The sequence below is a fragment of the Camponotus floridanus genome, unplaced genomic scaffold (genome assembly GCF_003227725.1).
Source record: "Camponotus floridanus strain SB8 unplaced genomic scaffold, Cflo_v7.5 scaffold12, whole genome shotgun sequence".
NCBI lineage: Eukaryota > Metazoa > Arthropoda > Insecta > Hymenoptera > Formicidae > Camponotus > Camponotus floridanus.
The window spans coordinates 2,203,104-2,230,445 of record NW_020229237.1 but is presented as its reverse complement, the minus strand read 5'-3'; the positions used below and the strand labels follow the sequence as shown (position 1 = coordinate 2,230,445).

The 27,342-nt window shown below is 28.2% G+C and overlaps 6 protein-coding genes across 9 annotated transcripts; 2 read left to right on the top strand and 4 right to left on the bottom strand.

Annotated features, from left to right (window-relative positions):
• Window positions 1-3,062: 3,062 nt before the first annotated feature.
• LOC105259033 (FAD synthase) lies at window positions 3,063-6,477 on the bottom strand. The gene is made up of 9 exons (XM_011270715.3): window positions 6,285-6,477; window positions 6,104-6,198; window positions 5,860-5,983; window positions 5,525-5,781; window positions 5,325-5,467; window positions 4,857-5,060; window positions 4,586-4,774; window positions 4,235-4,491; window positions 3,063-4,000 (listed from the first exon to the last, which is right to left on the bottom strand). The coding sequence occupies exons 1-8, from the start codon at window positions 6,391-6,393 to the stop codon at window positions 4,242-4,244; spliced, it is 1,371 nt and encodes a 456-aa protein (XP_011269017.1). The 5' UTR covers window positions 6,394-6,477; the 3' UTR covers window positions 3,063-4,000; window positions 4,235-4,241.
• A 1,650-nt stretch (window positions 6,478-8,127) lies between these two features.
• On the bottom strand, window positions 8,128-9,668 carry LOC105259031 (sugar transporter SWEET1). The gene is made up of 4 exons (XM_011270712.3): window positions 9,400-9,668; window positions 8,926-9,003; window positions 8,550-8,832; window positions 8,128-8,372 (listed from the first exon to the last, which is right to left on the bottom strand). The coding sequence occupies exons 1-4, from the start codon at window positions 9,474-9,476 to the stop codon at window positions 8,154-8,156; spliced, it is 657 nt and encodes a 218-aa protein (XP_011269014.1). The 5' UTR covers window positions 9,477-9,668; the 3' UTR covers window positions 8,128-8,153.
• A 43-nt stretch (window positions 9,669-9,711) lies between these two features.
• On the top strand, window positions 9,712-11,384 carry LOC105259032 (hypothetical protein). 2 transcript variants are annotated; one of them, XM_011270714.3, is made up of 4 exons: window positions 9,712-9,827; window positions 10,339-10,615; window positions 10,691-10,960; window positions 11,046-11,384. In XM_011270714.3, the coding sequence occupies exons 2-4, from the start codon at window positions 10,404-10,406 to the stop codon at window positions 11,254-11,256; spliced, it is 693 nt and encodes a 230-aa protein (XP_011269016.1). In that variant the 5' UTR covers window positions 9,712-9,827; window positions 10,339-10,403; the 3' UTR covers window positions 11,257-11,384. The 2 variants fall into 2 exon arrangements, with proteins under 2 accessions (XP_011269016.1, XP_011269015.1); XM_011270713.3 differs by having other exon boundaries at window positions 9,719-9,827; window positions 10,339-10,618; window positions 11,046-11,339.
• A 1,138-nt stretch (window positions 11,385-12,522) lies between these two features.
• LOC105259030 (ubiA prenyltransferase domain-containing protein 1 homolog) lies at window positions 12,523-14,386 on the top strand. 3 transcript variants are annotated; one of them, XM_020029946.2, is made up of 3 exons: window positions 12,523-12,782; window positions 12,869-13,033; window positions 13,226-14,386. In XM_020029946.2, exon 3 carries the CDS (start codon window positions 13,241-13,243, stop codon window positions 14,216-14,218), a length of 978 nt encoding a protein of 325 aa, XP_019885505.1. In that variant the 5' UTR covers window positions 12,523-12,782; window positions 12,869-13,033; window positions 13,226-13,240; the 3' UTR covers window positions 14,219-14,386. The 3 variants fall into 3 exon arrangements, with proteins under 3 accessions (XP_019885505.1, XP_011269012.1, XP_019885504.1); XM_011270710.3 differs by lacking the exon at window positions 12,869-13,033 and having other exon boundaries at window positions 12,525-12,782; window positions 13,226-14,385; XM_020029945.2 differs by lacking the exons at window positions 12,523-12,782; window positions 12,869-13,033 and adding an exon at window positions 13,055-13,134.
• A 2,713-nt stretch (window positions 14,387-17,099) lies between these two features.
• Window positions 17,100-22,623, bottom strand: LOC105259029 (Protein xmas-2). Its single transcript, XM_011270709.2, has 4 exons — window positions 22,552-22,623; window positions 18,410-22,462; window positions 17,846-18,127; window positions 17,100-17,731 (listed from the first exon to the last, which is right to left on the bottom strand). The coding sequence occupies exons 2-4, from the start codon at window positions 22,441-22,443 to the stop codon at window positions 17,149-17,151; spliced, it is 4,899 nt and encodes a 1,632-aa protein (XP_011269011.1). The 5' UTR covers window positions 22,444-22,462; window positions 22,552-22,623; the 3' UTR covers window positions 17,100-17,148.
• A 1,398-nt stretch (window positions 22,624-24,021) lies between these two features.
• On the bottom strand, window positions 24,022-25,277 carry LOC105259028 (solute carrier family 35 member B1). The gene is made up of 2 exons (XM_011270708.3): window positions 24,710-25,277; window positions 24,022-24,619 (listed from the first exon to the last, which is right to left on the bottom strand). The coding sequence occupies exons 1-2, from the start codon at window positions 25,094-25,096 to the stop codon at window positions 24,062-24,064; spliced, it is 945 nt and encodes a 314-aa protein (XP_011269010.1). The 5' UTR covers window positions 25,097-25,277; the 3' UTR covers window positions 24,022-24,061.
• Between the last annotated feature and the right edge of the window lie 2,065 nt (window positions 25,278-27,342).

Genomic DNA, 27,342 nt, shown 5'->3' with positions numbered 1-27,342 from the left:
ATCAAGACGAAATAAAATTTCTCACGTAAATATAAGAAGTGTTATCTCACATTATTTATGTCTAGATTGCGTCTTACGTGTAAATTTTCAAAAAAAGAGATACAATTCTTGTTACTTAACATTATCATATTTTGCCTAAAAAATGCAAGAATTATTTTTCTAATTGTTTTCAATTAGCAATTTGTTATTATTTTTTCTACGTGTAAATATTAAAAGAATATACATGGACATATTTTACATGTATATATATTTATAATAGTAATATATATTTATGTTAATATATATATATATATATATATATATATATATATATATATTGTTTTTTACGAGGTGTGTAATCTGTTATGTTACACGTAAAATTATAAATAAAATTCTGCTTTAAACTTTGTCACGATTTATATATGGATCTTCTAGATCTAATAATCATTTAAAAGATTAATATATTATACACACAAGAATGGTTGATAAAAAATTCTTATACTAATTAATTTCTTGTATTATTATGAATAATTAATTTATTATTATGATTGATTTATTGCATGTCGATGATGAAAATTTGCGTAAAAGGAATTGAACTTGTTATGAAAATTTTTTTTAATGTTTTTATATTCGCAGATAAATTAACACATTATTAAATGATGATTAGTGAGAAATCATTGAGCATCATGTACGAAGGAAATTGGTTGATGATTACGCAAAGACGAGTAATAATAACGTGTAATACTACGTTCCATTTGGCCATCACAATGTTTGCGAGTACCACCTGTCTTTGTTTAACTTTCAGTGACCAACAAAGATGATATAATCCTACAAGCGTTACGATCGCCAAGTGGAACGTAGTCTAAGCGAAGGAGGGAAGGCAAGTGGGAAAATAGGTAGCGGTGAAGAGGGGATAAGAGTGGTAGAAAGGAATCGATAACAGCATGGCACGCGATCAAACCTTCGACTTGACTAAATCGCGTTCAAACCAATTATACTTAAATCCTCGCGCATTTGCTTCTATCAATTGTTTCAATGAAAGTACTTCTGTCTGAGCAAATTTTAATTTGCGCGTTGTAATATTTTCAATTATTATTAAACAATGCGAAGATTGTTTCGATTATACTTATCGATAATGATTCATCATAATTTTTTGATGCAATAATTAATCTCACATCCGCTCACTATTCGCTCGATTTTTTTTTATTGTAATAATTTTTAATTATACGATATTATCACTTAAGATTATTATTATCACTCAAGATAAAAATTTTCGAAATTAATATACATTAAATCAATTAAAATTAATTTTAACATTTTTTTATGATGAAGACAAAAGAAGAAATATCATATATAATATACACTAATATCTGTTTTATATAAAATTTAAGATAAATAAGCAAATAGTTGGATATTCTATATCATAAAGGCATGATAAATATAAAAATGAGCATGATAAATATAAAAATGTAAGCACTAAGGAAATCAATCAATCATAGTCAACATGTATTCATAGATCGATAATAAGACGCAGTAAGCAAATAAAAAAATATCGACTCGCTTACTATCTGTGTATTTTTATATGCCTTTTATATCTTTACACTTGTTTGCAATATTCTAACTAATTATAAAATAAAGCAGAGATAAAAGAAATATGTCTAATAATACTTTCTTTCTCTCATTCACGCCTATGAAATTATTAATTATGTTTTTCCTCTCTTTTTATCTATATTTCAGGCTACATCAAGGCTCGATTTATTGATATTTTATCTGTTATCTGAGATCATTGTTAGTATAATTGATCTAAAGTTTCAAAATATAAATTCTAAAGTATGCAATTTTTAAGTATTATTATATAATGCGGAATCCAAGAAAAGAATAACATATAATTATCTTTCACTCTCGCTCCTCCTACCTCCCCGCGCGCAATCTGTCATTTCATACAAGTGGATATGCCATATTTTTCACACATATATATATATATATATATATATATATATATATATATATATATACGTTACTAAACATACGATCAGATAAACTTTTGATAGATAGGCAATATGCACACGTATCATAGAAAATTTATGAAATCTAAATTTTCCAAGTACGTGTAAGCGCATCCGCATGTTCTCCATATCGCGTGGAAAGCTTATTCACCGAGATCAACGCTGGTAATATATATTCTGAGAAAAATCTCCGTGTTCGGAATATTGTAAATAGCATCAAAATATTCAAGCATTCGACATGAAAGTGTTCGTTACATTCATACATACTTATAAGTTTCTTTTCTTCTTTCTTTCTCTGGTATATTATATTATATTATATTTTGAGATAAATAAACGAATAAACGGCTCGACAGTTGCTCTAAAATTTGTCTGATGAAAGAGCGCAAAATGATAAAGAATAATTAGCAAAATTTGTTGAAATATTGAAGGGATTATTATTGGATTAGACATGGACTTTGGTTGGCTTAGATGAAAAGCTTAGCTGATGTATAATAGCAACTATCGCATCACACGAGGCTTGAAGAGAATCGCGAGAAACTCGAAGTTGGTCTGACTCATAGTTATCAAGATAGAGTATTTTAGCTAATATGAATAAGATATGAGAATAAAAGTTTAAAATAAAAGCCATAATTGAATTAAAAAAAGACTTATAAAAGTAAATGAATTATTTAAAAAATCTTGAATTATTTTATTATTTCTTGAATTACCGAGTCAAGAATAATGAAATAATGAATAAGTTATTAGATACAGTAATAAGTAGATAAATAATTATGTAATATATATACACATACACATACATACAAATTGTAAATCTCAAGAGATGCTAAATTTTAATTGAATAATGTAAATTTCAAAAAATAAATTTATTTTCACATTTTTTGACACATGTAAAAAAAGTATCAATTAAAATTTATAAAACACTCGATTATATATATATATATATATATATATATATATATATATATATATATACATACACACATACATGCATACACACATACATACATAGACACACACACACACAGATATATATATATATATATATATATATATATATATATATATATAATTTCACCTCTCTGCTCATAAAATTTTCCCTTCTCTTCATCTTTTGTCCGCCTACGCAAACGCGAGCACAGAGAATCCGCGAGAGGAAATGTGCAAAAGAGGGGAGAGCTAGTCGAGAGTAAGTGAGTGGTTGGGTGGTTGCTTGAGTGATGGTGGCAAGGGCGAGGGAAGAAGAACAGAGGACTATTGAATCGGAAAGAAAAATACAGTCGCAAATCAAACAGAAAACACATTCTTTTTATACCTATTTTGCGTAAATATTTGTTCTGGAAATATACATTCGTTCCCTTTCTTCTATCTCCAGTACTATCTCGGCATCTCTTTTCTCATTCTGAATATGTACTGCGACGTCTATGCATATGCGCACGCATATATATTAATGCATATTTTACCATTTATCGTTAGAAAGATGTTTTGCATAAAATTATTAATTTTTTACTTTCGTTGTTTCTATGAAACACAAATGATGCCAACAAAATACAAGCTTGAATAAAATGGATTGGGCACTCGCGATGTAACGTGATAGTCATCAATAAAATACCGTAACTTGTTCTATTTTTAAAGCTCTGACAAATAAGAGTGGAAATAATTTAACTCGGAATGAAATTTCAAAAGAATGGAACAAAAATGATAAAAGAGTAATGGAAGAGGCTAAGGATGTTTCTCTTTCCAACCAGCCGGCTTTTCTTCGACTGAAAAATGTGTAATACGAGCTTGTAGTTCGCTCATACCCTCGCGAGATACCTCAGTTTCACCCCACCCCCCCACAATTCTCCCATTCCCTTTTCCTACTTCTCTTTTCCATGTACATTCCAGTTTCGCTCGGATGGCTAAGCAGACATATCGAAAATGCACGTAGACAATACTAAGTTGCTTTTATTCACGTGCATCGTTCTTGCGAATATTATATGATATCCGGTCAGAGACATTTTCAAATTTCGGAAATTCTGAAATCAGATTCATAATATGATTTAATATTTGCTATTAGCGACGTGCAACTCGCACGATGCTCTTATATCATGCTACTAAATTTCGATTACGAGTTGTGTCCCATATATATTTATTATTATATCATTATCGTAATTTTTCTGGATTATGTAACTTGATTAATCATATTTCTGATTATATCGCTCATATATTTTAATTTTTTTTACAGTATTTAAAATATAATTCCCTCTTACCATTTTTTTAAGCCGCCGATTTATATGGCAGATACAAAGACGAAGCTAAAACCCATAAATCTTCGTTTGTCCACTTATGTAAAAGATTACAGATTTGCAATTGGTCATTATTCATGTTAGAATTATAGTTAACTTCATTTTTTTCAACTTCTTTGATTTTGCCGATTAATAGCGTTCGTAACTGCGGTTGCATAAATATTAATTTATCTATCCTTTTATCAGGCGCAGCTTCCACAATATACATTGCTAAATTATATCTAGGAAATACATAATTCAATTTTTATCAAAAATAAAAATGCAGTTATTGTATAATATTGATTTAAATGTTAATTAGATGTTTTCGATTATTACTTATCAATCATTTCCTCGATGAATTCTTCTAGATCAGTTGATTGTTTCTCTTTAAAGTAAACCACTTGTAACTTTTTATTATTGATATGTAACTGAGTTTTACATATGTAAGCAAGATGAATAATGATACTTGATTCTATATTACCATCAATATGTATTGAAACGTGGTTGAAATTCTGATACAATTGTCTATGCACATTTTCATGGAAATTGTTATTCAATGTAACATTATAATATACTTAGATTTAAAATGTATATCAATTTTCTTTACCTAAGCTTTTCGAGCGATTGCTCGTAAATCGATGGACGTAAACAACTTTGAAGAAATTTATTATACTTTGTAATACAATCTATATGTGGCGTCCGGTCAAAATCTACGAAAATATCTGCAGGATTTAACTTGTAGAATCTTTGTTTTGCTTTTTGGACATTGCTTTCATTATCACTCTCTATAGTCACGAACGCTTTAAAATATCTATAATATATCTTATGTTTGTACTTCATTAATATTTCAAAATAAAAATATCTCTCACTAAGAGTTTTGTTAAAAATATACTAGCTTAAATCTATATAAAAAAATATTATATTTATTTGACACATCTATTATATTTTTTAAATTCTAAAAATTAGTCAATATATTTAATATTTCTAAAAATTAATCAATATATTCTTAATATTGAAATATAAAAATAAAATTTTAATGGCTTTATTTATAGTATAATTTTCTATCCTGTATTACCTGCAATTGTTCACAGGATAAGAACCAAAAGTAACATTGGGAAATTCTTTTACTACAGTTGATAAAGCATTTACAAATATATGTTCCCTAGCATTAATAAATAATTCCTCTTTTATGAATTTCTTACTTATTGATAGCAATTCCTAAAACAAATATAAATTAAGAAAAAATTTTTCAATAGTTTTCATTAAAACATTTACCTGATACAAGCTTTGGAAGGACTTTTCAAAAAATACAGGTGAGCCAGGAAAAACATATACATTTTCTAATACAACATATGGATAAGTATTTGGTTTGTCTGTGCTTGGATTCAAACCAAACTTTAAAGATGCTTTCTGAGGAATTTGAGCCATTTTATAAGCGAGGGATGAAGGATCATTAATCCCAAATTGATATTTTATTATATCAACTAATTTGGGATGATAATGTAATTTATCATTGAAAGCTTTAGCAAGACCTATATAAATTATGATACATTAAAATATTTGTACGTAATTGTAATACATTATTATATTTATTTAAATATAATAGTCACCTTCATATGTAACATCATCATGTGTTGGTCCAATTCCACCTGATGTTATGACATAGGTATATTTGTTGGAGATATCTCTAATCTCTTTTGAAATTTCTTCAATATTATCACCTATAACAGAGATCTACAAAAAACAGATTGCTCATATTATAAATTGCTCATATGAAAAATAAATCCTCTTCTGTATATTACAACATTTATAAAATATATCTGATAATATGTTGCAGAAGATTAAATTTGTTACCTTTTTCACTTTAATACCACATTTATATAATAGATTACACATGTAATATGAATTTGTATCTTTTACTTGTCCTTTCAATATTTCATCTCCGATAACTAGAAATGTATAAATGTCATTAGTGAATAATTGTTAAAATGTCAATATTAATGCAGTAATGTTATTATTCTTTTTATATATTCACCTATTATTCCTGCTGTAGGATGATTTACAGTTGTTGCATAAAACTTTGATGACACTTGTGCACACATTATACGTTTTACACGAATGCATAAACACTGGATACTTAACATTATAATTTATTGGCGAGTATTTAATTTGACTAAATTTCAACTTAAATTTCAACAAAAATACGCTTCATTAATATTTTTTTGCAAGAAAATAGATTTAAAAAGTAAAAATGTCGCGTGATAAAACTATACAAAAAATGTTATAAAAAATACAATACAATATGATATATATAATAATAAATAAATATATATATATATATATATATATATAATATATATATAAAATGATAAAAAATTGTATGAAAAGTTATTAAATGTTGAAAATGCTATGCTTCTAAAGGTTAGGAAATCTATTACATTAATGAAATACTGATGTTATAAGCATGCGCAGCATGTCATTCAATATTCTATACTTATATTGAATTTGAATGTACGCCAGGTGTCATTCATAGACATAAGTAGTATAGTATATCTAGACTGGGTCTTTATTGAAAGAGTAAGGATAGAGATGCACATAGAAAAGTAATTCATTTTCTATAGACAAATCGCACGCGCGAGATGTTCCTCTACTTACCGTGACTTATCGCTAGATGGCGAAACATGACAAAATTTTCCGGCATTTAAATTTGCCACCATTTTATTCTGAATAAAAAAAAAAGATATTTAAATTTTTATTATGAATGGTAAAGCCTGAATGAACAGATTCTAAGAGAAAATCCAAGATTAATAATTCTTTTCAGTTTAATTTTTAATATCAATACAATAAATAACAAGAGATTTAGGATATTAAAAATAAATTATTTAAATTGAGCGGAAATGAAAAATTGTCAAATGAGAAACTATTCACTTATATGTTCCTATTTGAGACAAAAGTAAAAATTTAACCTTTGTATAAAAATATATAACAAATATTAGATCTAGAGTTTCATGAATAAAATATAATTTGTTTTATTTATTTATCTTGTTATTTAATTACCTTGAATTAAATAATTATAGTTCTATATGAGATATAACTATGATGATTATGTTATATAATAATATTATTTGGGATATTCTTTCATAAGATCTGATGGAATGTTTTAATGGAAACTAATTTTCTGCTTATTGCATATTTTTGCTAATGTTGAAATATTTTCAATATTGCATAAATATTCATTAATGTATGTGTTTTATTTAGTACAGAAAACATATGTTTATCAACATATGTTTATCAACTTCATTATCAAATGCTAACATTTCTATGCGAGATATTGTCTTTGTTTTAATTTTTTTACGTTATATCAGAAATATCTGATGAAAACTTTACAAGAACGAATATTAAATAATATTGATTTGCAATTTTATTTCAATTTCTGTCTTATAAATAAAACTTAGATTTAAAACATATTTTAGGTTAATATAAATTCATAAGTTCATAAAATAGAATTTAAAAACGATCAAACCTATAGTGAAAATGCTATTGGACTTGTGAAGGTATAAATAAAAAAATATCAAAATTAATAAAGTCAAAAATTTAAGGATTTACTGTATAAATATATATAAAAAAACTTATTTATAATGTAAGAGACATGAACTTAGTATAGGAATAAAATAAAATAAAGATACATACAACCTTATGTGACAAAAGTTATTCATTTATATTTAATTATTTATATAACGGATCTACTGAATAATATATATCTTTAATGTTTAACTGTTTTTAACAATTTCTTATCATATTTTATATATATCATTTAATTGATATATTTTAATTGATTTTTATTGATGTATCTTTTATAGCATTAATATTATTAATTTTCAAAGTAGAAATTATAATAAATATTCTATATAAAATAGGAGGCTTGATCTGTTCGTTTACTTGGATAAATCAAAAACAACGAAAGTTGAAAACCTGATAATACACAGCCCATAAAATTTGGTATTTGTATAAATTGATCACCAAGTAAACATCCATATGCAAACCACTGACAAGACACTATCATAGAAGCTATTATGATTGGAAATGGCAAGCTCTCTGTGCTTTTTACTTTTATTACTTGTACCTATAATAAAATTATAGATTTATTACCATTTTAAAGTTTATATTCTAAATAAATATATAGTATTTAAAACAAAATGAGAATTTTGAATGAATATAAATAATAGAGTTTTATTACTTAATATATTTAATTAGAGATTTTAAAAATGTGAATAAAAAGATTTTATTCCTCTGTACTTACAAGTGAAATCATTGGAGATGCAAAAAATAATACTGTCAGACTGCAACTAAGAAATCCTATATGTTTTGCAGCCAAAACTTTATCTTCTTGATAAATACTATAGAAATATATAAGTAAAACAAAGCATATTGCTACTATAAACTGTTTTACAATAGTCGGTCCCTTTACACTGTACAAGATATAAATTATCATATAGCATATTTGTAATACTGTCCCAAAAATATTTACAGATACAATAAACAAGTCTCCAATAAGTACTCCATATCGTAGCCATAAACTACAACTGTAATAATAAATATATAATTAAAAATTTATTTTGCACACACACACACAGTTGCATAGAAAAATATATATCAATTCTTTTCATTATACATACGACATAAAGCATGTTATAAAGGCCAAACATGAGCTATCTCCAGTTGTACCATTTCTGATATACTTCTTGCACACTAAACTATAAAGAAATTTGTACTATGTTACTATAATATTTGTACTATGTTATTATATCTTAAGATCAGATAACAATAATGCTGTTAAATATTTATAATTACTAATTGAAATTTAATAAAATGCACAGTGTAAATTACATCAAGTAAAAAAAATATAAAAAATATATATAATTGTGTAAAAAACATGAAAAAATGTATAAATACACAGCTTGTTAAAAGACCATTAAATTATACAACAATCATAGATTGATAGCAATATGTAACAATATGGTTAAACACATTTTCAAGCAGAAAAAAAATAAATCATTAATAAAATAAATTCAGCAAAAGAAGCGATTGTAAATTTAATATGATGAGAATATAAATATTAAAGTTATGCATATATGTATTGTATTACTTACACGCCAGCCAGAAATTGTAAAACCGTAAAAATTGAAGCGGATAATGCAAGAACATCTTTAGTCTCCATTAAAGTCATAATTTATAATACGCATTTCACATTGGTTATCATTTGATTATCTCACTTCAAGATTTATTTTGCGCTCGGTTGTGTTCAACACCTGCATCCTGATCATAGATCATAGATTGGAATAGTGAGAGAAACTTATAGATATATTTCTCATGGACCAAATCTATGAAATGGACGAGTATTTTTCCCAGATTTGTGTATTGAATTTTGCGACACCCGGTATGATATTTTGCCAACCCAGAAAATGGCCAAGTCTGACAATGAATCTTAATTTATGTGAGACGCATTAGATACTGAAATTGAGATAATTTCATTATCATTTCAGCACTATTGCATACATACATGACACTGACAATAAGTGTAAAGAGTGCAATATATTTTAAATTATATTTTATAATACGTTATTAATTTACAATTAGTTGAAATTATTCAATACTATTCGTTATTAAATTTATGATCGCTTTTTTACTTAAGGATTTGAGTGATTTGTACTTTCTCTTTGTTTCAAAATGTATTTAATTGTGTGTTTGTTACATATTCATTGGCTATCAATCTAAATTAAATGTCATAATTTTTTTAATTTTTAAATATTAAGCTGTATGTTTATACATTTTTTATTTTTTTTTTACATAATTATATATTTTCTTTTTATTACTTGATATAATTTCGTGATTGTACACTTTATTAAATTTTCATCAGTAATTATAAATATATTTCTTAGTATCATTATCTATTATTTGACTTTTTATTTAAGTTATTGTAATAATATAGCAATAATTTTGAATATTTAAATTATTAGATTTTGAGTGTTAGATAAAATTGAAAAATTTTTTTAATACAATGTTTTATATTAATCTTTATTGCATTGCAGAAAAATTATCAAAAAATATTGTATTAATTTGCCTTATGTATAGCAGTACTAGCATTTTATAAAAAATGGAAAAATTACGTTCCTTGAATAGGGTAGTTGATATATCTGAACCGATATTGGCAGAGGATAGTACATTTTCTATACAAGCATTATCATTAAGTGCAATATTAGAACAATTGGATAAAAATGCTACACATCACGATTATCTTGTTGCCTTACTGTTTGTTTTATTAGCAGAATCTGGATTTTCCATATCATCCACTTCTAACACTTTAAAGTGGTAATATAAATTTATATAAAATACAAAATAACTCTCTTTAGCAATCTGAATTAATATGCATGTTATTTATAGGGAGAAGAATACAAGATTAGTTTATATACCTACAAATTGGAAATTGGCAGAAACAGGGATATATGAAGTATATTTCGTATTGCGTGATTTTGAAAATATTCAATCAAAATTTATTGCAGTACCTTATGGTGATAAAATAATAATTAATATATTCCCGTGCGTGGAAGAGAAAAAGACTTATAGCATGATTATTCAGACATTAAAGTATGTGAATCCATGCACAAATAATCCATGTTTCCGATATCTGAATCTCAGAGAAATATCACATAGGTATGTGTGTGTGTATAAAGAATATATAATTTTATCTATTATGTAATATTTATTTAAAAAATGTAATGTATTCAAAATTTGTTAGGTTTAAAAACAAATTAACCATACCTCTGAGGACAGATATATTAACAGCATCATGTTGGACAGGTTTTGCCAGTCTTCAGTGCTTGCCAATAGAGTTACTATGCAAAATTGTAGCTATGTTACATTCATTAGATATGCAGCATCTGGCAGCATGTTCCAAAAAGTTTTATAATGTTTGCTTAGATTTATTATCGATGGATAAAGATTGTTAAGTTGGAAAAACATTACATTTTTACTTATGAATGCCTAAAAAAAACCTTGTCAGTCTTGGATTATTAACAAAAAAATATATATATATCTATATATTTATTATATATATCTATATGTATTGCTGCCTACAATTATCCACATTTTGCTAAATTTTGTTTCTTTTAGGTTTTAAACCAAGAAATTAAGATATTTTCTAAGATGCATTTTATATATTATAAAAATCCTGCAATTTTTTCATCATTTTTGCAAATACACAATCTTTATCTTGTCATATTTGTTCAATACTACATGTGAATATGTACATCCTATATGAAAAAAGGCATGTAACGCTTGAATTGTTGCCGTTTTTCCGCGATGCCGATTGGTTCCTTTATTGCGCTCAATTCATGTTGTGAGCAGCTGTCATTTGCGATTATTACAAATTTTGACAGCTTGTGTGACAGTGAGAAATGTATATATAATAAAGGGGAATAAATGGCGCGCGCGAAGCGCGCGCTTTGCGTTGTCTAGTATATATATAATTGATTTTATATAAATATATTTATGTATATTAAATTATATGAGAATTATTAACAGACACCTTTATGACAATCTTAATCTTGACATATGTAGAAAGGAAAATACACTGATATATTTACTTAATATTTGCTTATGATAGTTTCATAATTTTAGTTTTTGAAATGTTGATGTACATATCAAAAATATATCTTGCAAGTATATGTTACTATTCAATAATATTATTAGTATTCAATAAATCTAATAAATCATCTTTATTGAAAATAATTTTTCGATTTGAGAAAAAAAACGGCTTTTTCTATTATACATACAATTTTATTCTGGTGATATAATTTTCTCATAGACAATTTTTTCATTAAAAAAAGCATTAACACATTCATAAAAATCAAGTTTTCCCTTGAACATGAATTCTGCTAATAACTTACATCTTTATTGCATATATCAAATCAGAGAGTATTCGTATTTCCTATCACGTTTATATTTACATTATATATACAATATTATTATTTATATTATATTTATATTATTTATTTTTTGTATTGTAAGAATTAAAGCTCATATCAGACTGCTATTGAAAATATTGAGATTAAAGATTTGAAAAAATTGAAATTTGACGAATCAGGACAAAGAAATTTTAGTTCCTTTTGTTCTGATGGGTCAAATCAGAATCTAATCTTTAATGTTCAATTTTCAGTATAATAGTTTGATGTAGGCTTTACGATACAGGCATTTTTATGCAGAATGTAACTAGAAGCAGCTAAAAAGACCAGAATAAACCCAACACCGAACAGATTTAACATGTCCGAATAGGTGCGAACGTTAGAGAAAGTGAAGAAAAAAAGAATAATTCGATTCATATCTACTTCATGATGCTGATTAAACGGATGCTGATGTGTTCCTCGTATAATAAATAATTCTACGATGAACCAATATCGAGGAGTGATACATTTTAATTACCGCAGAGAACATCTTAACCTGTCTTCGTCTGTATCTATCTCGAAAAAGTTCCCAGGTGAGCTTTCGTAGTATAACTTCTATTAAAGAAACTACTCATTTTGTTATTTTATAAATTTGTCTATTTATGCCGTCTCATTTCAGTTTTTATTACCTACATTAATTTTTTTTTGTACAAGAATTTAATTATGCAAGAGTTACGTAAAAACGTATGTGTTAGCGTACGTGTTAAACTAGGATACCGTTAAGTACAATATACCGGATGTATTTTCTCTTTGAATAATATATAATTAAACAATTTATCAATTGGTAATTATTTTTAATATAAAATGTATAATTTTGACAGTTAATTTATAAAGGATGTGTATTATTAATGCCAACACATTGATGATAAGATGATATCTTTTCTCGTAAGAAAAATCAATTTAAAAAAAGGAGTTAAAAAATTGTTATTATCCTTAATAACACATTGTAGCTTATATAAAATAACATTATTTCTAGTGTCGCACACAAAATATGATGTCCAATGGCATTTGGAACCCAACTAAACAAATCGAAGATAACTCTATGGCGAATAATGTACATCATTCGACATCATCAGCTTTGGATTCTCCGCTTATGAAGTTGTCTTCATATTTTCTGGCGGTTCGACCATGGTCACTGAGCGCATCGCTAATGCCAACGCTTCTCGGATCTGCGCTTGCATATCGACTGACAGGTCTAGCAAGTTTCAGTTGGATATCATTGATCGTTATTGTGTTCACGGTACTTTGTGTACATGGTGCTGGTAATGTAGTGAATACCTATTTTGACTATGAGAAAGGTGTTGATAGTCGGCAAAGCGACGATAGAATATTAGTAGATCATTTATTGTCTAAAGATGAATTGGTCTCATTGGGAGCTCTTTTATATACAGTGGGCTCTTTGGGATTTGTCTTATTGACAGCTATTTCCCCTGCCAAGATGGAACACTTGGCTCTTGTATACTTCGCAGGTTTATCTTCTTCTTTTCTCTATACAGGAAGTATAGGATTTAAATACATTGCTTTGGGCGATGTACTTGTCTTAATCATATTTGGTCCAGTCTCAGTTCTATTCGCATTTATGGCACAAACTGGTTACGGTGAATTACAGACGATTTATTACGCTGTACCGCTCGCATTAAACACTGAAGCTATTTTACATAGCAACAACACAAGAGATATGGAGAGCGACAAAAAGGCAGGAATCGTGACATTAGCGATTTTGATAGGTCATACCACGTCCCATGTTTTGTATGCTTTTCTACTATTTACACCATATATAATTCTCATAGTACTGGCATTAAAATATTCAATATGGTTTTTACTACCAGTAATCACTCTGCCGACCGCCTTTAAAATAGAAAAAGATTTCCGAAATCCGTATAAAATTCAAAATGTGCCTAAACGAACAGCCAGATTAAACATGTTTTTAGGTATTTTGTACGTTATCGCTTGCCTGCTTGTGGCTTAACTTCCTCCCTTATAAATTATTTATAAAATTGTGACATTAATCCTGGGTTACTTTTATTTAATAATTTACTAATATTTCGGCAAAATATCAAATTTGCAATTTTATTTACTAATATACAATCGACATAACACTCTCTATCATTTTATAATACTATTTGCTACTACTATCATATAATATAACTACTATTATAATTTATGTAATTTTTTTTAATCATAAAAATCCAGGATTGATGTTACTAATGATAAATCAGAATTCATTAATGTATACATCAGCAGCTAATAAATTTTGTAATTTTATTGCAAAATCTCTCTGAATCCTTGCAAATAATGCAATTATTTTCAAATTATAATTAGCCTAAAAAAATCATTATTATTAAAGATATTTTACCACAAGTACAAATCAATTTATAGGATTTTGAATACGCATATGCGTTTGTCACAAAATTAGATCTGTGTGATATCTTGAATATTATTTTATAGTATATATTGTTATATGATCTTTTGTGATATGATAAACAAAATTCGCAAATATTACAATTTTAAAAAATGGAAGATACTACTTATTTAATTTTTGTTTCCAACATTTAGATCCTCGTAAGTCAATTAATTTTTTTATAAGAATCTTCCAAAATTTAAGTTTTTTTAAAATAAATTCGTCTAAAGATTCCATTCAATTACCTCTGATAAATACGCTAAAATAAGCAAATTTTGCAAATTTTGTTACATAAGTATGTGTAAGATATGTACACATACTTTGTTATAACTTTAAATATGTTTGCATATTATTTTACATGTACTTAACATATATACGTACATACATTCATACATATATTCGCACATAGCGATTCACACATAGAAAGAAAAATTAATGTTAACAAATGATATCAGTGGCTACACTTTCACATTATGAGACAAAAAGTTCATATAAACATATATTTAATATCATATCTGCGTATATCGACATGTATGAAAATATGTGGCAATTTATTAATTCGAATATTATTTACATATTATTTACATAATGTCAAAAATAATAATTGTATTTATATTGCACTACACTCAATTCAACCAATCGATATCGAGGAGGGTTATTTAATGCAAATTATCAGTTTTTGTATCTTATGTTTTTGTAATTACATTGCAAATTAAAATTTATTACAGTAAACTTTATCTGAAATGAACTGAAGAGAGTGTAATTTTGGTATTTTTTGTTTTATCCGAAATTAATTTGTAAGAAGTCTGTTTTCAAATATTTGTATCATGAAAATTATTGACATCGTTATAAAAAAAAATCGATTTAACCAAATGATCTACTGTTAAGAGAACATACAGTGGTTTTAAAACATCCTGTATATGAGAGAAAGAGAGAGCGTGTGTATGTGTGTTGTGTGTTGCGCGCGCGCATGTATAAATGTAACAGTGATATATTACAATATCACTTATAACTATTTAACATGATATATATACATATGTTTTGTACTGACACGGTATATTATATATTTTCATGACATATATAATTTAATATTGTATGATTTAATTTATTTTTTAAACAAAAATTAAACTTTTTATTTCATAATAATTCAAACACATGTACATGTATATGTATCGATAATGCAGCATATTTTTGTGTTAAACATAGAATTATTTTATATTTATTAAATAGATTTTTCTTCCTTCTCTTTATTTCCCTTTTCACTTCCATCCTTTTTTTCTTTTCTTTTTCTAATTGTGAATGAATTAAAAATAGAGAGAAATCAAAGATTTCTAATTTATACTTTTACCTAGATCTATCTCAATTCAATTAATTGATCAAGTTTAAACATAAAATAATTAAATATAAAACATTAAATATAAAACAATTATATAAACATAAAAAAAATTTGATTTTAAAAATCTGAAGAAACACATTTATAAAAAATTGATTTAAGTACTCAGAATTTTTCATATTGCATTTAAATATGCAAAAATTGTTATACAAATTTTCTTACAGAAAATAAAAATTGTTATATATACATATATCCTGTATATAACATTATATTAGTAGATTAAATTTTATATTATATAAATTATTTGATCTCAATTTATTGAAAGTTATACAATTTTTTATTAATATATTAAATATCTCTTTGGAGTCATTTATTTCTACGAAATTAAATATTTTATCATACACCATATGCAATAAAATTGTCATATCAGGAATATCTATATAACGTGAATCAAAGATATATAAATATACGAAAAAAAAGAGTAAATTTATGAATCTAGATTAATAAAACATTTTTTTAATTTTATGCTCTTTCTCTCTTGTTTTTTCTCTACTGTCCCAGTTTCTCCTCGATTTTACCAGAATATTTATGAATTTTTTTTTCTATTTTCTCTATGAGAATTTGCGGAAGAATTTGTACAATATCAAATGACAATACTTTTCAGATTATAGAGAAGCGATGTTTTATTAAAAATATCTCCTGTAATTCTATGAATTATATATTGTATGAAATAATTAAATTATGAAAAATAAATAACCAAATATATATAACATTTATATGCGATACACAGTACTTTCCTGTTTGTTTAATAATTTAATGATATTTAAATAAAGTTATATAGTTGATTTTTTCGAACATTTTATTTACATATTTAAATATTATATATATATATACACATACACACACACACACACACACACACACACACACACACATATATATATATATATATATATATATATATATATATATATATATAAGGATATATTTAACTAGAAATTAATTACAGTTCTAATCTACAATTCTAAAATCTAGCATATAACTCATATGTAAATATAATTATTATATTGTGTATGTGTATGCACATTACGTATATAATATAAAACTTACAAAGTTAAAATACATTATAAATTATGTCACATATAATTGAATGGGAGAAAAAAAATCACATATGTTTCTTTTCCAAGTTCTCTTCATCAAATAAGGCATTCTTCAGTCTTTCTTCCAATAATGTATTCTCTAGTTGTTGTATTTGCAAGCGATTTTCTATCTCTTTAGACACAGAGTGTATTTCTATGACTTGAGCTTTGGTACTTTCACAAAATTCTGCTAATGAACCAAATTTCTCATCTAGTACATTATCATGTAAATCGTTTGCCGATTTATTGAGTTTCTTCCTTTTTACCATCGGTTCACTTGATATGCTATTATCATCAATATCTAATTCATGTGACAGAAATTTTGTTAGTACATTAGATTTAAACCACCATGGTAACGTTTGGAAATGTTTAATGTGATTTCTATTATAAATGACTATTTGATCTTCTTTTAAAAGACGTACTTTTTCTTTAATCATATATAGTAGTACGTGTACAAAATTAGATAGCTGCAAACTTCCCGAAGTGAGATATGAATTACTTAATATATCAAAAAATATAATGTTACAATTTGAATCAGATAGTACTTGTCTACAATACTTTGTAATATATCGTCGTAAGTCTTGTATATCTGTTATTGGCCATGGTGCACTGAAATAAGAAAATAAATATACAAATATTAAAATATTAAAAGAAACAATACAATGATTTTTAATGTATATGTAGATGTATTAATTAATATTACAACATAGATTTTATACTCACTTCCATGATGGTAATATAAAACTATTCATTGTAGTCTCTAGTTCTGCCCTATATTCATCTTGTTTCCAAGATTCGTCGAAATATTCATAACTGCATGGCATTATATTATTATTTTTAAGGAACTTTTTTAACTCGGGTGCAAAATTTGTATATAACATAGATTCTGGGTCTAAAACTATGTCTATCAAATGATTTACAGCTTCATTGTGCAAATCAATTATAAAATTGGGATTTGTTAATGCATTTGACAATTGTTTATTAAACATAGCATCACCCAATATCCTGTATATAAATAATAATAATTAGATAATAATGAAATACACACATGCACACAATACATATTATACAGAGTGTTTATTTAAATTTTGTAGAAAATAATTTCTGGTTTTCGAAATATTGTTATTCAAAATTCTAAATAAAGAGAATATTTAAAAAATGTTTATGATGTAATAATTTTCTAAGTTTTTTTTATTGTATACATTTTCTAATGCTTTCAATCCAGAGAATAGATACCTTATATATATATAACATGAAATATAAAAAAATTGAGAAAAAAGGAATTACCTTAACCATAACTCTTCTGACAAATAATTGTTGTACATATTAGACAAATAATCCATGTCCAATGGATTTGGTGGCGATTTGTTCATTGTCAACCATAAAATTATACTTTGTATCAAATTTAAAATAACTTTTGTAGATAGCTCTTTCTTGTACATAATCGTATATTCCAGTATATAACCAGATTCCAAGAAAGATTCCAAGACAGAGACAATATCCTCATTCTGAATTTTCAAATTTCCATCACCCAAGATTATAAAAGCGAGCGGCATAGGCATCAGCTTGTGTCTTGATAATACCGTTTTTGTTAAACGTTTAGCAACAAATTCATAATTTTCCGAAGCATCAGCAATAAATAGAAGCGCATCAGTACCGATTAAGTTATGCTCACTAATAAAACCTTCGAGGTGTCTTATGCATACATGTAAAGTTTCATAGGGATTTGGTCGATAAACTTTTAGAATAGGATCCATTGTAAAATCTTCAGGATACAAGTACTCATTTATCACTTTTTTATAATGCCATAAGACCGTTCTATTGCTCAAGTCCGGCCAGGAGATCACCAATTTCCAAAATATATTAGTCAAAGGACTAATATCCAATAATCGTAAATTCTCTTTAATACCAGCATACACGATAACTTCGATTGGCGCAAGAGTTTCCGTACTGATTGTGTCTTCCAATTGACGTTGTTTTTCGTGCATATTTTGTATCACTACTTCCTGTTCTTTGGAATATAACATTTTTGCATTTTCCTCCACAGATTGCTTCTGCAACCAGACTGGTGTGCTTTCTAATGCTTCTCTCTGTCGTTTTTTTTTCAATACATACTGTTTCCAAGCATTGAAACATTTGACAATTACTCGATTTTTAATTCTTGATAACATGGCTTGTAACTTCTGCTGATTTTTAATTTCTGCAGTTAATATTGCATCACACATTTCATAAATAACTTCGCCGGTCATATCAAAGAGAATTTTCTCGCTTAATGTATCATACATTTTTATCCTTTCAATGTTCTCCTTTGCAATGGTAGAGCAAAATTCATGTGCGATTTCCTCATATAAGCTGTTGTAAATTTCTTCCGATTGCTCTTTGATTTGTTGCATTTTTCTCGTATACTCCAACTTTTCCAGTTTTTCTTTCTCACCCTTCAACATTTGTACATCTTGGATCTTCTGTTCTTCCTTAAAAGTTTGTACCTCTATTATCTTATTCCCATCACTTGCATTTGTTGAAATTGGTGTAAGAAAATAATTATTAGTGAAAACTGAAGACGTAATATTTTCAGTAAAAATATTTTCTGATCTTATTCCCTCTGAAGCGATTTTTTTATTTATAGCTGTTGCAAAAGACACAGCAGGTTCTACATTACGCGATATTTCCAATTGCTTTGAAAATGTAGTAGAATTGTTTGTAAACATATTATTATTACTAAAAATATTGCTAACAAAAATTTCAGACTGTTTATTTTCAGTCTTAGTGTTTTCTTGATGCATTATGCCGGTTACCACATTTTCATTATTAAATTGTTTATCAAAAGCTATTTTCATTTGTGCAGTTGATTCACATGAAGATTGAGGTTTATACTCAAATATATTTGATATTTTTGGTTTAATTTCACTGGTTGTGTTTGATGTCATTTGGAAAACATTCGATGTGATTGATTCGGAAGCCGATATAAAGTTAGATGTACTTGATACATTATTCATACTAGCTGACGGTTTTTTAATTTGCATAGGATGAACGTCCTTTATGGCTTTCGGATTTTTGTCTCGGATTAATGGCATCTTTTTCGTTTTTCTCTCTGTGAATTCATATGAATGTTCATATTCGTGTTCTATAGAAGAGGTATCAATATTTTGATCCGTGGCGTTGATAGATTCAGGCATCAAATATCCGTGTGCGTCAAAGCTATCATGCGGTTTATGGTTCTTGTAAGTCTTTTCTGGCATTTTACCACCAGCAATACATTGTCCAATACTGAAATTTAAATAGAGTCTCTTAGATTCTATTAGATTATAAGCTCTACCCTGTTGTATACTCGCTGCGGGCATGCTAAAGTTCTGACGATTTAAGAGAATGTGCAACTCATCATTCGATAAGTTCAGGCCTATTCGTTCGCAGAAATATTTAACTTCATTCTCATTTTCGAAGCCAAGGATATCTATTAATTCGTACAACGGAAAAGCTGTCGAAGTACTTCTACAATACGCCTTCAACATTATCGAAAAAGCTTTCAATCTAACTTGATTGAAATATCTTAATAAGATACAAGCGTTCAAGTAAGTCGTCTCTCGAACGAGCTTAAAAAATTTGTAGTAATTATTCGAATCCAGTGCAAAGTATATATTGATTGCAAACTGAATTTCTGGTGAATTTTGCACAGATTTTGGTAATTGTTGCAGATCATATAGAAAATTACCATTGTTTAAATTTAATAAAACAATGTATGCTCTGAATTCTGATTCGTTTTCACAAGTAATACCTTTTACTCTTAAATCGTCGTACATATATTTCAAGGTCTGCAGACATTTCGTTAAATTTTCCGTATTGATTTTCTTGTCAAATACAGATGCGTCTTCTGCGCAAAGTCTCTCTGAACAGACTATGTGAAATCTAGCGCATTGTTCGATCAATTCCACGCTTTCTATGCAACACAGTTCTTGTTGTGTAATATCCTTTCTAATCCCTCTTGTTCTATCCCATAAAAAATGATACCATTCTGCCAGATTTGTGTTTTCTTGCTCACAGAGATCCATTATCTCGTGAAGCAAATAGCTCATAGTCATTTTCAATGATTTCACTGGCCTTAATTCATGGGGCATAGGTTCCTCTTGATCCGCGGAAGATCTTGAATATTGTTTTATAGCTGTCATGTGATTTATTTTGTATTCATTTCCCTCTAGCTGTTCATATGACGCGATTTGTCTCTGCGATTCGCGCATAAGACGTTCTTTTTCTGGACACATATCTGGGCAAGTTCCACTAGTTACTTTAGCTGTTGCAAGTGAAGCTGGTTTGACTCGTTTTAATCTCATGAGACGATCTCTAGCTTCTAAAATCTTGTATTTGTCTTCAGTTGTAAGAGCAACTTGATGTATGATATTTTGTAACTCTTCGATAGAAGTATTAGGTAAAGGTTTAATTATCTGACTTTCATTATCAAGTTTTTCAACCTTTCCAACAATTTTCTCAAGTTTGATTGCTGTTTTCTCATGTGATAATACTGTTTTCCCTAAAGGTGCTCTGACTTTTAATGAAAATAATGTGCCTGTATTATCAGATACTTTAGAAAGAATCTCCTTGTCAGAATGTAAATTATACTCTAAATTTGTCATGGCTTCTAATTCTGATTTAATCTCGTCGTCGGGCGCTTTAAGCAGATTTGTCACTATATTTTTATGTGGAATTTTCCTTTTAGCTGGCATTTTCGACGATTCCAATTTTGTCCATTCTACATGGAACTTCTCACCCATGTAATCGCTACTGCCATAATATGCAGCATTTGCCTCCTGTTTCGTTGTATAGATTACTATGATTGTGCATTTCTTTGGACGAATAGTTATTTTCACTATATTTCCAAATTTTATGAAATATTCTTTTGCTGCCGTTTTAGTCAGCAAAGTTTTTGGAACATTGGTACATGTTATTGAATTGTTTATATTAATTTTGGTATGTGATCTGGAATTCTTTTTCAACTGTTCAAATGCTCCTGTATCCTTAAGAGCACTAGTAAACATATTAAATGTGGGTTTATATGTGGATCTAGAAATTCTTGGTTTATATCTATTGAATTTATTGCCTTGTGGACCTTTATCATAACCTTTATCATACTGCAGTAATGTAGGTACAGCAAAGGTAAATACATTCTTCTGATTGGAATGAGTATCAGGACCATAATCTAATTCTACATCGAAATTAACAATTCTTGAAGGATGAGATATATTACTTGGTTTTGAAAATACAAAGCGATTAGAGACCGTGTTCGCTTCGGAAATGTCTTCCACATCCATTTGATCCATTTGGCCAAACATTTTACTTTATCTTAATTTTCTGCAACATATATAAATGTCATCAAATAAAATTATCTCTGTCAAAAAAAGAAATTGAGTATCTTAGAATTCAATTAAATATATATTTACCTTTAATATTTATTCATAACACGTATAGACAAACTGTTGAATATATATATATCTCAAGATAATTATAATAAATGTGCCTTTTTGTCTGTAATTAATTTAAAATATTTATATAATTAATTTAAACTTAGCAATTAAATCTATTTTTTTTTAACTGAATAATATTTATCACCTGGTAAGATAATATATCCAGTTTATTTTGCTCAGTATATAAAATCTATAACATAGACGTACTAAATACGTAGATGGACCTTTCTTGTTCTTTTTTTACGATAAGAGTGATGGTAGTATCTTTATCGTACGACGAAATAATCAATTGGTTATTAGATAGAGAATTTCTAGGGTTCCGAAAATTCCTTGCAATAACAGCCAATCAAAGCACTACAAATGAAATATCACTAGATACGTCCGAAATATTATCTCTGAAATAAAATAACCTTTTAATTACCAATCAAGATAAAAGAAGCAAAAATATTTTCGTCCTGATTGGTCAAGTCAATACTACTTGATTAATCAGTTAAAAATGTTTCATATTTTTATGTATTATTGTATTTGTAATTATTTACATTTTTAGATTCATTATATCTACAATATATAATATGCAAATTAACATATAAATTATTAATATAGAAATTCCGTATAGCTCTTTAGTCTGTTTTCTGTTTTGTTTATTTTACTATTTGAAAATAGGAGTCTCTTTGCAAATTTTATTTTCTTAATAATATATATATATTTATTGTTATAGTACATATAGTATATAATTATAGTTTTATTATATAGTATTATATAATCATAGTTTCATTATTTAGTTTTTATATTATGTAATACATAATTATAGTTTAACATTTATAATTAAATATTTTATATTATAAAATATATAAATAATAATGCACAAAAAATTAATATCATTTCAATATGTAATGTAAAGAATCTTATATATATAAATGATTTCTTGTTTCTGACATTACAATTTAATATGAAGAATTAAAAAAGCCTTATTATCAAATTATACAATTTATTAAGTAACAGAAATATTGTTTTCAATATTATAATGATTCTTTAATTCATAAACTATTAATAGATAAAATAAAAAAAATTATTCAAAATATTGTAAGATATGCATCTATTTATTTAACATATTTGATATTAGACATTAATTTTTTATGCAAAAAATTATTTATATTTTCAAAAATTTTCCATAAAAATTCTTATACAAAATTATTCTTATCACTTACGAAAATGTAAATGAAGAAAGATAACAATTCCATTTTACTATCAATTAATATATAAATGTATTTGTATATTTATAAATTCTAATATATATGTTCTGGAGTATTTTTAATATACACATATATATGATGAATGTGAAAATATGTGCGTGTATATATATATAATTTATATATGTATACATATGTATATTAGTTCAGTAAACTAAATTGGAAGTATGGATTTAAACAATTATCTAAATAAATATTGAAATAATTATCACAATTTATCTTGCAGAGTACTTTTCTTATCTACCATACATAGCATCCAAAAATAAACCCGAGAATACTATAAATGTACTTAACCATTGTCTAGGCGAAAGATTATTGCCAAAAATTAATATAGAACCTAACACGGTGAAAAATTTCCTAGTAGTGGTTATAATCGAACACGGTAACGGACCAAAGTCAACCACTGTCAGAAATATGAAATATTGTCCAAATGCACCAGCTAGAGAAAATGTCATTATATGCCATATAGTAAAGGGATATCGTTGCAGAAAATGAATGAAATCAAAGAGCTCTCCAGAAATAACAATAACTATGCCACTAAAAATAACAGACCAAAGGTTCATGTTAAGCATCATATGACCCGATTTTGACTTATATTCCGCTCTCATTCGCTCCTGTATTGCACTTGTTATTCCATCCATTGTTAGCGATAGTAGCAACAATAATTCTCCAAATAATTCTCCTGACAGGTATGATTCTGACTGCTTCTTAGAGACAGTGCCATCTTTATACATAAATAACGCAACTCCAATGACAATCAAAAAAATAAATAAGTATTTCCTAACTGGATATATCTGTAAAAGAAAAACGTGACATTTAGAGACAGCGGAAAATTTGATAAATATATAAGAAACTTTTGTATATCAAAAAAATGTCAAACGAACTCTTCTCCCTAACAGGACACCGAGTATCATCACAGGTATAGGCTTGCCAGCTTTGCCGATCACCTGCGTTGGATAACTGACAAATCGCAATGCCATATTACTGCAAACCATAGCAAGTAGATATGTCAGAGCTGACAGGACATAGTACAATGTTGATGTATCATCCTCGCCCTGTCTCATCACTGTCAGTAGAATAAATTTAGCGAATACATAGTTCACCAGGCATTGGACGAAAACCAATGCAAACATATATGTAAATTTCTCTCGGTTCTCTTTGTCGCCGTATTGCCCGCGCGTGATTTTTTCTTGCAACATGCCGAAATAGAAATAACACACAAATATACCGGCCGCGCAGAAAAGTAGCTTGGAATGCTTGTTAATGGGCATTATATTTTTTTTTATCTTCACGGATATAATATCATGCAACTAAGCCGCTTTATCGCTCGATCCACGTGTGCGATGTCCTCGTTGTTTTGACGGCGCGAACACACGACATTTAATTGTAACGTGGCGGGCAACGATAGGACGTAAGAAAAGTTAGGATGTTTATATCACATAATATATAAATTATATAGACCACAGATTTTTATATCACAGAGGCCTGTCATAGTGTCCCTAGAAGATCTTCTAGGGACACTAACCTGTCACAAAGATGCATTACCGACGATGTACTAAAGACGGCTGTGGATAAATTTTCACCGAATGGGCTCGATGGATAATTGAAAAAAACAATGACATTACCAACAGCGTTTTGATTTTACCAAAAATAAAATGGCGAAATGGAGAAAACATTTTATCATATTCTTACGAGTCTTCTTATTAGTGTGAAATAATAATAAATATTCATAATTAATGAAAATTTATGAAAATTGCGACATCAGAGAGAGAAATAAATGTAATTAAAAACAATCCACTCATTATTTTTTGAGAACAATACATCTAACAGCAAAATATCTGACATTCGCTCGAGGGATATAAATATATATACATACATATAGTATATCATTTATATTGAGAGCATTTTATATATTGCTTGTCCTTTTTTCATTTTCTCGATAACGATTCGTATCGTATCCTAATCCTATCATATCGTATCGTATTATCATTATCATATTGTATCCTAATAGGATTAAGAGCAATCGTTTTATATTGGATATAATTACCGAAAACTATTAAACATTTAGTTCCGATAAGTGACCGACGTCGTCTCTTTTGAAATGATTTATTTGTTAATTTTCGATAAAATATAATGTAATAATCGTTAAACTAATGACGGAGCAATAGGGAGCAATTAGAGAGCAATCGTTTTATATCGAATATAATTGCCGAAAACTATTAGAAATATGTTTTTCAGTGAAAATGATAAATTTTACGTTTTTTGGAAATATTAAAAAAACTATTAGTTTTAAAAGGGAGGCAATTGTAGATTCAGACGGCGCAATTAAGGAGCAATCGTTTGAGTTATAATTGTGCACATTACATGTTATCTTCTGACAACATTGGTGGATACTGATTTCATAGTTCCACGTTTTTAATGTGCATAAAGGGCGTATCGCTTTCAGGAATCATCTAAAAGTGGGCGATACCCCTCAGTCGTATCTCTGGTGTGAATAAAGCGGCCTTTTCATTGACGCTACTTTTTAGCGTCAATGAAATTGCACCTAACAGTTGGCAGCCCTACGAGATAGGCTGTGCAGCACTGCGCGTATATAAAATAAATTTGAAATCGCTTCTAGCCTAACCATCTTCATGCGATCGACTTTATTTGAATTGCACGGCATCGCATCGAATTATGATGCGGCGCCGATTTGTTCGAACGTAATTCGGGACATCGCGATGCTGTATAAGCGTCGAATGAGCACGAATTGTCACGCAAATATGATAAATCTACTCACCGTTCACCGGCTGTTCCACAGGCCGCTCCACTCGCTCGCCTCGGGACGTCCAATTCCGATCTTGATGCACACGATATCATCAACGCGAACGCGCGACACTTTATTCGACACTCCCGATATTCGCTCGCATCCGATAATCATCATCAAGGGCGCAAATAACGCGACGCAACTTCGCTCCATCTTCGCGATCGCGCTATCACTGAACTGTGAAAAACAGCTGTCGCGCACTTTCACCGACATATTATGAAAGTCGCGCGATCATCCTTGGACACTTTCGACGCTCTTTCACTCGCGATATTCGTTTAAAAACGGTTAAAAGACGCGAAAAATGCGGACGTACGACGATCCGCGTAACTGCGTATGACTCCGATTCACGTATGACGCGTATGACGTAGTAGCACGCGCTAACATGGCGGCCGAACCAGTGCGCATTCATTTCTGCGCACTGGTTCGGCCGCCATGTTAGCGCGTGACTGCTACGTCATACGCGTCACTGCTACGTCATACGCGTCATACGTGAATCGGAGTCATACGCAGTTACACGGATCGTCGTAGGTCCGCATTTTTCGCGTCTTTTAACCGTTTTTAAACGAATATCGCGAGTGAAAGAGCGTCGAAAGTGTCCAAGGATGATCGCGCGACTTTCATAATATGTCGGTGAAAGTGCGCGACAGCTATTTTTCACAGTTCAGTGATAGCGCGATCGCGAAGATGGAGCGAAGTCGCGTCGCGTTATTT

Bases quoted from the DNA above. Each gene is read 5' to 3' on its own strand.
- LOC105259033 (XM_011270715.3), bottom strand. From the start codon at position 6,393: ATGTTAAGTATCCAGTGTTTATGCATTCGTGTAAAACGTATAATGTGT. The intron at 6,199-6,284 runs GTGAATATATAA...ATACATTTCTAG, and splicing joins TCCTACAGCAGGAATAATAG to TTATCGGAGATGAAATATTG. The intron at 5,782-5,859 runs GTGACTATTATA...TAATTTATATAG, and splicing joins TGATGATGTTACATATGAAG to GTCTTGCTAAAGCTTTCAAT.
- LOC105259031 (XM_011270712.3), bottom strand. From the start codon at position 9,476: ATGACTTTAATGGAGACTAAAGATGTTCTTGCATTATCCGCTTCAATT. The intron at 9,004-9,399 runs GTAAGTAATACA...ATTTCTTTATAG, and splicing joins TTACAATTTCTGGCTGGCGT to TTTAGTGTGCAAGAAGTATA. The intron at 8,833-8,925 runs GTATGTATAATG...TTATTATTACAG, and splicing joins TTTATAACATGCTTTATGTC to TTGTAGTTTATGGCTACGAT.
- LOC105259032 (XM_011270713.3), top strand. From the start codon at position 10,404: ATGGAAAAATTACGTTCCTTGAATAGGGTAGTTGATATATCTGAACCG. The intron at 10,619-10,690 runs GTAATATAAATT...TGTTATTTATAG, and splicing joins ACTTCTAACACTTTAAAGTG to GGAGAAGAATACAAGATTAG. The intron at 10,961-11,045 runs GTATGTGTGTGT...AAAATTTGTTAG, and splicing joins CTCAGAGAAATATCACATAG to GTTTAAAAACAAATTAACCA.
- LOC105259029 (XM_011270709.2), bottom strand. From the start codon at position 22,443: ATGTTTGGCCAAATGGATCAAATGGATGTGGAAGACATTTCCGAAGCG. The intron at 18,128-18,409 runs GTAATTCCTTTT...ATTTATATACAG, and splicing joins TCAGAAGAGTTATGGTTAAG to GATATTGGGTGATGCTATGT. The intron at 17,732-17,845 runs GTGAGTATAAAA...TTCTTATTTCAG, and splicing joins TTTATATTACCATCATGGAA to TGCACCATGGCCAATAACAG.
- LOC105259028 (XM_011270708.3), bottom strand. From the start codon at position 25,096: ATGCCCATTAACAAGCATTCCAAGCTACTTTTCTGCGCGGCCGGTATA. The intron at 24,620-24,709 runs GTTCGTTTGACA...TTTCTTTTACAG, and splicing joins GTGTCCTGTTAGGGAGAAGA to ATATATCCAGTTAGGAAATA.